The 10,000-nt window shown below is 27.9% G+C and overlaps 1 protein-coding gene across 3 annotated transcripts in view; it reads left to right on the top strand.

Annotated features, from left to right (window-relative positions):
* The window catches only part of LOC136072065 (rotatin-like), a 101,755-nt gene that overhangs the window by 70,834 nt on the left and 20,921 nt on the right, over positions 1-10,000 (top strand). For all 3 annotated transcript variants that reach the window (XM_065820179.1, XM_065820178.1, XM_065820177.1), the window contains 2 exons: positions 4,708-5,002; positions 5,757-5,885. In XM_065820179.1, coding sequence (XP_065676251.1) covers positions 4,708-5,002; positions 5,757-5,885 — 424 coding nt within the window. The remainder of the gene's footprint in view (positions 1-4,707; positions 5,003-5,756; positions 5,886-10,000) is intronic.

Genomic DNA, 10,000 nt, shown 5'->3' with positions numbered 1-10,000 from the left:
TATAAATGTGTATATATATATATATATATAAATGTGTATATATATATATAAATGCGTATATATATATATATAAATGTGTATATATATATATAAATGTGTATATATATATATATATATATATATATATATATATATATATATATATATATATATATATATATATATATATATATATATATATATATAAATGTGTATATATATATATATATATATATACATATTTATATATATATATGCATGCAGTCGGGGTGGGAATTTTTCTATTCAAGTGACTCCTTTATAAATACGAGTGGAGTAATTACCTAAAGCTCACAAAAACATAAAAATAAACTATATAAACGAAAAAAAACCTCTGGGCAAATTTTATTTAAAGTATCGTCAAAAGTTTGAAAATTTGCTTAAATAACTCATATTGTTTAATTAATATGTATTATATATATTTAAATATTAGCTGTATTTTAGATGTATAAGATATCAGAGAATAATTTAATTGGACAAATTGATCGCCCTTCCAATATTTTAAAGACAAGAAATTGTATATATGGAAATTTGATTAAGAAGCCACTGATGGATTTTTAAAAAATTATGTAAGCAAAGCAGATATTAGGAAGATATCATTTCCTTTTAAAATTGGGTAGTATTCTTAGATTAAGTGTTGTTATTAAAGATATCTCAATGGAAGTTTGTTAATTATGGAATAAGATGATGATACCATGTTTTATAGAGCAATCTGTGCAAAGAAAAGTACAAATAAGATTAAAAGTGTTATAAATAGCTGGGATAATTTATTTGACTTATTGCTCAAAAATGCTAAATTTAATAATCTGGAAGACAAACTATTTTATGAACTTCAGAAATCTTTCAAAAAGTGCAAAGGTCAGTGCAGTATTGTGACAGAGCCTATTACAACATATCAGCAGGACCTGCCATCTAAAAGAAAAGAGCTTGAAAAAATTTATAGTCAATTGATGATACAGACAATTTTAGTAGTGAAACTTCAGAAGATAATAGTACAAGTGATTATTAGACAATCTCATTGAAACATGCAAAGATCACCGCTAAAATGGTAGCTAAGATATCTGAAAATGAAGGGTATCCAATAAGTTGTACGCCAAAGATTGCAGAAGCTGTACTCAAAGCAGTTGGTGAGACATCGATTTGCAGATCCGCAGTCCAAAAAGCATCTGCAACATGCGTGCATAAAATAAGCTTGATTCTGTCTTATATTGACTCTTCTAAAGAAATATGGTGGTTACATTTTGATTGTAAGAGCATAACAAACAACATCATTATAGCACTTGCATTTTAAGCAAGCCTATATCTTTGGTTATATTTTTAAAAAAAATTAGAGAAAGGTAACTCTGTTTCTATTTATAACATGTTACACAATATTATTTTGGAAATTATTTTATTAAATAAAATTTCCAGTGTAATATGTAACACCACTGCAGGAAATACAGGTTCTAAAAATGCAGTAGTTAAATGTTTGACAAAAATTGTTCCAGGTTTAGTGTATCATCATTGTAAACTTCATGTTCTCAACCTGATTCTTAAGCATTTTATGAGCCTAAAGTTTGGTTCTTTATCAACATTGCCCAATATTAATTACTGGTTCATTAATGAGTTGTTAGTAACTACCATGATTTAATTGAATAATACAAGCCTAACATGCCAGTTATTAAAAGTAAAAAATATGGGAGAAATGATTAAACTTGTTTGTTATGTAAAGGATACAGGTCTTATTGAAACAAAATAAATTTATTTCATTTTTCTAAACCAGAGCTATTTCAAATGCACGATGGAATTCAAGAGCTATCTATTGCTTGAAATAGATGCTTTTGACTTGATAAAAAAAAGAATCAATAATAGAGGTGTGCAATTTTGTTCTCTGAGTGTTTAGAAAGACACTGTGGTATATGAAATAATTGTTTATTAGACATTGATTACACAAATAAAGTGGGTGAAAGGTTGCTTGCGATAGTTACATTATTTCTTCAAAGAAATGTCATCAACTTAGAGGCTAAATTTCTGAGACACTGTTATAAACTTTGATCTGCCTATGTGTGTTATTGTAATAAAATAGTTAGTGTTTGAACTATATTTACTTCAATGACACAATTTTCAAAGACTTATAACTAAAAATTTAGAACTCAATAAACAAAATCTTTAAGTTACATAGATTTTTATGCGTAGTTTTTAAGCATGGAGGCTAGCCACGCTAGGTGTTACTTTGTTACTTTGTTTTTTAACTAATATTTTAGTTTTTAAAAATCATTCCTTTTAAAAACAAGACTTTACAAATCTGTTACAACAATTGATTGAAAAAAATTTTATCATTTCAAAAAAACGAGTTTGCACAGTGGGTTTTTGAATCAGTTAATATTATTTTTAAAATACTTTTTATAATATTTCTCCAATGCACAGTGGGCCAGAATCCCTTTTTTTTTAAAAAAAAAGTCATAACTTTTTTTCCTTTCATCCATAAGCCTCAAAATTTGGTATATAAAGTAATTGGATAATTATCCAAGATACCACCAGATACCACCACGGAACATCAACTATCAAGCCCATTTCATCTTTAAATCTATTTTGAATTTTGTTTCAGAGCCTTTACTTTAGATTTATCTTCTACTGTTTTTGCTTGCCACTTTTTCAAAGTCATTTTATATCCAATATGTAATAAACATTCAAAAAAATGTATCCAAGCATGTAAGGATGATAAACCAAATGAATAACTGCCTGTCATACTCTTTTTCAAAACCATTTTTTCAATATCATTCATTGCTTTGGGACTTGCCCCCCATAATACAGCATTGACTAGAATTAGTAACATCTCAAAGAGCAGTGTGAACTTTTCCATCAATCAAAGTAATTTGTATTGTATGATGTATTTTGATTTTTTTATTATTTATATCAACTTCAGTATCTTGCAAGTTTGAATTCTCAAGCCTAATGAGATCCTCTTCTAATTTAGAAACTGCTGCTGCTTCTTTTTCAAATTTAAAACACAGAGGTCTACAGTACATTGTTGTGATGGTTGTGGATTTCGCCTGCTGGGTACCATTTTCCATTTGAAAAGACACATTAGTCCAATTGCACTAGGCAAGTAATAAAAAGTGCCTGTTCATTGTTTAAATTTCTTGTTACTGTTCCTTGCGATATTTTTTATATATGGACTGTCCTGTGGCACCATCAAAGTCTATTTTGTATCTCAGAGAAAGTCTATCTGGATTGCCTTCAGTGCTAAGGACATCATACTGTGCCTTGCATATTCTATTTGCTGTATGATCCACCAAAGCTTGCAGTTTTACTTCAGCTAAAAAGTCTGAGACAGATATATCTTCAGGATTGCATAAAAGCTTTGCATCCCAAACATCATTATATGGAGAATATATATCAACTCCTTTTTTAACTGCTTGATTTTGAATAACTTGGTAGAAAGCTTTTGTCAATCTAGCATCTAAAAGAAGACAAAGAGTTTCATCTTTAGACATTCTACAATCTTTTTTTGAGGTTTTTCCAATTGGATTTTCTTTTCTCCGTTTAATTTTTGAAGCAAATTGTAATGCAGAAGCAGAATACACTTCAGTTAAGTGTCTAACTTTATGTTTTTTGACTTAATTGGTCTTTCAATAGTTATTGGTGTTACATTTAAATCTTTAAGAACATGGCTTTGCAGCCATTTTTTATTCTTTTCTTCAAATTGAACCAAGCTGCTATATGACTTGCGCTATTTATTTCGTAGATGTGTTATTGTAGTTCCTAATTGCTGCTTGTTGCAATCCAAATTCATAGCATCAATAAGTTTTTCCACAATACCAGAGTCAGATATTTGTAGATTATTAGGCTTATGCATAATGAATGCATAGATATCAAAATACTTTATTTTCAGTCTAGAAATACAAAAAATATATTATTCATGAGACATTTGGACAACCAAACTTAACAAATATTATTAAATTTGAAAATTTTGAAAAAAAAATACCTTATTTATTAACAACTCATAATCCAAATGGCACGATAGTTATACAGAAATATATACATTTTATAAAAGCCGGATGTTTAAGCAACAAATTGGTATATAAATGGTATATGTCATTTTAGAGAATTTTTTCTTATTTACTTTTTCCGCCACCTGGCCTACTGTGCAATGGTAGTAATAGGGCAAATTGATTTTAGGAAAAAAATGTAAAAAATTCCCACACCTCATATGCATATATATATACATATATATATATATATATATATATGTATGTATATATATATATATTTATGTATATATATATATATGTATGTATATATATATATATATATATATATATATATACATATATATATATATATATATATATATATATATATATATATATATATATATATATATATACATACATACATACATATGTATATATGTGTATATATATATATATATAAATATATATATATATATATATACATATACACACACACACATATATTAGGGCCTATTCTAGACTCTTTTCAACTGCATTTAAAATTCCAGTGCTCTCTCCCTCTCTTCCTTAAACTTTTCAAGGAGGAGGAATGAGTGTAATAGAAGGGCCCAAATTATTTTCTCTAGATTAACCCCTGTATATATACACACAATCACAGAATTATTATGTCAGAAATGAAAAATGTTTATTACACTTACAAGTTTTTTTTATGGATTTTAGAACTATATTTTAGGACTGTACAAGAAATCATTGTAACAATTTTAAAGATCTTTGTTTACCAATCACAACATTGTGGTTTTCCGTTTAGCCAAACAAAGTTATTGTCCACACAGTTAAGTTCTGTCTGCAACTTAATTGTTGCATTGTATAATGTTTTACAGATATCTGGCTCAGAGTCTCATTATGACCTGCCCCTGATGGAAAATGTATTGGCATTATTGGCTCAACTTTTGACTTATCAAAACTGGAGCTTAGAGATTGAGAATGGAGAATCAGTGCGCTCAGATCTATTTAATTGGATGATAAATGTAAGAGTATTTCTTATTTGTCTTGAAAACAATTTGATTGATGATTGATTTAAAATTTTAAATTATGAACTACTTAAAACTCCTAAATTTAAAAAAAACAATTTTTTATTAACTTTTGATTAGTTTTTTAATTAACTTAAACTTAAATGAGGTGACATAATACAATTGTATTAAATTTTCAATAGTTACGATAAAGTTGAATATAAAGAAAATTATTCCTTCAAATTGAATTTTACTCATGGTCATAGCTTAAAATACTCAAAAGAATTTTCAATACATAATTACAGTGAAAATATCTTACTAAATCAAGCTTCAATTTATTGGAATGAACTGCCAGAAAATGTTGTTGAAGCTACTCAGTAAATTCTTTTAAAGCAGACTTGATCAATGGTAATCAAACAATCATGAGAATCAGTTGTCATTGTGTGCTTAAAACACACTCACAGCAATACTAGTCACAACATAAAACACACTCACTGTTACCAAGTCACAACATAAACTAATACTAATACTAACTTCATTTTCCGAAACTTAAAAAAAAAAAGTTTTGTGTGTGTGTTTATTATAAATTTCTAGTATGCAGCATTTCTAGTATGTTTGAGCCTCGTAGTTCATGAAATAAAAGCTAGCTTTGTTGCTTACCCAAAAATGTTTTATTGATTGCTGCAAAATTTTAGGTTTCATATCTTGCAAAAAATCTTGCAAAAACATTGTTTTTCTTGATTTTTTCAGGAAATTTTCTTCTTTTTTCTAGATTATAAAATCTTTCGAAGTGGATAGAATTGGTGCAGCTGTATCATTCATGGGCAAAGGTATTGTTAAAGCATCTATAGTATGTTTGTGCCACTTAGTTCATGAAATAAAAGCATCAGGTACACTATGTGTAAGTACTGATTTTGATATTTTCTAGTCAAGAATAAAGATTATTTTAAATGGGTGTTATTTAAACAAAACACTTTTCAAAATATTGTTACCCATAATATTTTGAAAAGCTTTTATTTTGTTTTATTATATGTTTTTATGTATATAACTTTTTTAACTATTTAGCATGCCAGCTTTAGAATTTAATAATAAATATTAAATAAGTAATTGCTTTAATAATTTTAGAGCAATAATATATATATATATATTTTATTCTAGTTCAAATAAGTATTACTTCAAGTTAGTTATAAAAAAAAAACAATGAAAAAAATATTATTGTACTGTAAGTAATGTTATCTGTGGAGTACCATAGTACTCCACAAATAACATTAAATTCTACAGCTGACCTGTTAACTTTTATAACAATAGGATTTTATTATGCATTAGATGTAGACAGTGAGGTAAGAAATCTCTTGACATTGAAAGTTTGGCTTTACTTCTGCATAAGCTTTCTTCATATGGTGTATCTAGAAGTTTTAAAAATTATTGAATCATTTCTTTGTCTGTTCCATTGCCATAGTTGCATATCTTTCTATTTTTCCCAATGCTTTTTATTGATTCCTTGTCTCTGTTTGTCTGTGAGCATCAAATCTTGCAATCAATTTTTGAGTCACTTCCTGATGATAGATTTTCTTTAAATTTTGCATACATGCTCTTTTGTTTGATGACAATACAATATTCAATAATTAGTTTTGCAATAAGTTAATTAATTTAGTTAATTTTAATTAAGTTTATTTTTTATATGGAAAGAAGAATTTTTAAAATAAGTATATTATTTATTTTCTACTTGTACACTCGTTTAGCTTATTTGGATAAGGCGTTGGCTATGTAAACAGAATGTCTGTTGTTCAAGATCCACCTCTTCCTAAATTATTTTTTGTTTTTTTACACATGTGTACAGCCGAATGTTAGTAAAATAAAATAGTAATATCAGATAAAAAATTGATTGCAAAGTTTGTGTTTTAATAACATATAAAAGCATTGGGTTTTAAAAATCTTTTTTTAATTTTACTTGTTTACTATGCCATCATTCAGCATTTTTTTTTCAATTGTATTTTTAGTGAATTAGTTTTGAAAGAGATTTTTATAACCTAAAATATAAAAAACGTCTATATTATACTTGCCTAAATAAAGGCGATATATTAAAGTACAAGCTCAAGGTTGGGATATTTTCAAGTTTGGTTTTGGTTTTAATCTCAATATGGCACATTAAAGTCATGGGTCTGTGATCTGGATGAAATTCTATTCACTGTCAATATTAGTTTTTTCATTATACATGTAAATGTTCTTTTTTCTTGAAATAACAGTTATTTATTTAAGCTGCATGTTTATGTTTAAATGTTCAATGTACATTAGGTTTTACAATTTTTTATTTTTTACTTTTTCATTTTTCACATTTCTCAACTATTTAAATGTTTACTCAAGCAAGTAAGTCAAATCAAATAAATAAATCATATTCACTTATAAATAAGTTATATAATTTCTAAGTAGATGCTGCAGTTGATTTATATTAATGCGTAATTTTGATTAAAGTTTGGTTAACTAAGTCTATGTTTTTTTAGTTAACTTTATGATTTTGATTTTTGCATAGATTTCATATCAAATAGAATAAAATAGGAGAATTAAATAAAGACGAATAAAGAATTAAATAGAGTTTCATGTTTCCTTGATGTTGCTACAGAAAGTGTTTTGTTTTTCTCAATTTATAAAAATGCAAAAATAAATCCTATTAAAGTCCTATTAAATTTTAAAAGTATATCAAATCCTAAAAAAGCTAAAATTGAATAATATCATATATTTTTGTCCTTGAAGTAAATTATTCTATTATGATTTATATCATTTTTTAGTGAAAAAAGCACTTAACAATAATAGTATAATCCATAGAGTTTTTCATTGGATGAAATTCAAAATTTCTGGAATGTTGATGATTGATGAGAAAGCCAACTGGTATTTTTTTCTACAGTTGTAGTTACTTGGATCTACAACTATATATTACAAATAGCTTCTTTGCTTTTAGTTTTGAAGAGGATAATGCAGGGTTTGTACTGTACCTGGAAAACCTAGAAAATTAGTTAACTTTGGTTAAAGTCATGGAAAATCTGGATTTTTTTAAATCAGATAGTCAGGGAAAAGTCAGGGAATCCTGATTGAGAAGTTACTTGTTTTGCAAAAACTGTGCTACTCATTAATTTGTTTTAACATTTAAAAAATACTCAACAGTGTTTCACAGGAAGGCGTGTGATCACACTCCATTTTATGACCACGCATTATTTCATTTTTATAATTTGGCTTTTTAGTTTTTTTTAAACGTTATAAAAATGCACTAAAAATGAAGCAAAAACTTAAAAGTTAATAATAGCAAGCTAAGCTAAAAAAAAAAAAAAAAATCTTAAAAATTACCTTTCATGGAAACCATATATACAATGGATTGCTAAATTAGCATATGCTAAGGTTGCTTTTCTTTATTGTGCTTGCCACTTTCTCTTTCCTGATTCCATTCTCTACCACTATAAATCTCTTATTTGTCGCTCTATGGAACATCGTTGTTATGTTTGGGTTGGTTTTTCTAATGATGCTCTTTCTCTTCTTGACAAGGTCCAAAAACACATTGTAAATGTAGTTATACCCAATCTATCTGCTAAACTTGAGCAACAAAGGGAAAGAGCCTTTGTTGTAAAGTTGCTTTTCTTTCTCTTTTCTACAAATACAAATCATGGTTGCTGCTCACATGAGCTATCATCTCTAGTTCCATCAACTAGAACTCATTTTTGCTTGACTTGTCATTCAGCAAAGTCTCATTCTTTCACTATATCTGTCCCTGCATGCTCTAAAAACTTTTATTCGTCTAGTTTTTCTCCCCAGTTTTCAACCCTTTGGAACTCTCTCTCGTCTTCATTTTTTCCTGACTAATATAACCTTCAACTTTTCGAGTCTTCTGTCAACAGATTCCTTGCTCTTTTACTCTATTCTTTTTTTTAGTAATTTCCAACTTAATAGTGGTTGCTTGCAGCCATATTGGGAGTGAATCAGAAAAAAAAAAATATCCAGGCTAAAAAGTAAACGGCCATCTTAACATTGAAGCCTCTGTCTGATAGAGCCTCAGAAACGATTAAAACATGCTCACTAGGTAGCTAAAGAAATTAAATTTTACAAGGGAAAGTTCTTTTTGAATGGTGATCTTGTTCAGTTGATTAAGAGTATTCTTAGGATATTCATTAAATCTGAAACTATTGAGACTTGCTCAAAGCTTACCAAAATTGATCTGCTAAATAAAGAGAACCATTTGAAACCCAGTGAAACCTATTAAGTTGGTTCTGACTTTGAGTCATGGACAGGCATCGTTAAACAGGGGTTTAGTGTCAATAAGGTTGTGGTTAGTGACAATATATCAACAGATGGTATTGTTGGGCGGCGTCTTGTGTGTGATTTCATGCTTACCAACAACCTCAACCCCCAGATTATATCAGAAATGAAAGTTGATTTTAAATCGGCACATCAAAAATACAAACTCATGCTTGACGAAGAGAAGTCAAGGAATAAAAAACTTGATATACTAGATCAGAAAGCAATTATTTAAATATCTTTAAAAAAGAAAAATGAGGAGAAAAGGAAAGACGTTGCTAGGTTGCAAAACATATTAGAAGAAAAGAGAAAGAAACTGAATTAACAATTGTTGCTTTTTGACAATTTGTTTGTTTATATAAAATATTACAACCCTCGGATTTAGGGTCAGCATTCGGCAATGCCAATCTAACTGCTGACCTTGAATTGTTTGAGGTCAGCAAAAAATTGCCGACCTTGTTTCTATGTTTTATGGTTACCTCTTTATGTAAAAAATTTTTTGCCGACCTATAACAGTTTGAGGTCGGCAATTTATTACTGACCTCATTTTTCCTAATTTCGAGGGTTGATATTATTTATGTTGATATTTATGCAAATATGGCTAGTTGAAAAACTTGAATTATATTTTCCATAAAAGATTTTGCTTAAAAGTTCTCTGTGTTTAATGGATCACATATGATAAAGCATATCTTTTTTAATTGTTTTCTTTAGAAGGATTATGTCAAAAGTAATTTG

The sequence above is a fragment of the Hydra vulgaris genome, chromosome 15 (assembly GCF_038396675.1).
Source record: "Hydra vulgaris chromosome 15, alternate assembly HydraT2T_AEP".
Lineage (NCBI taxonomy): Eukaryota > Metazoa > Cnidaria > Hydrozoa > Anthoathecata > Hydridae > Hydra > Hydra vulgaris.
Note: the sequence above shows the minus strand (reverse complement) of the source record. Positions and strands in the feature narration are given on the sequence as shown.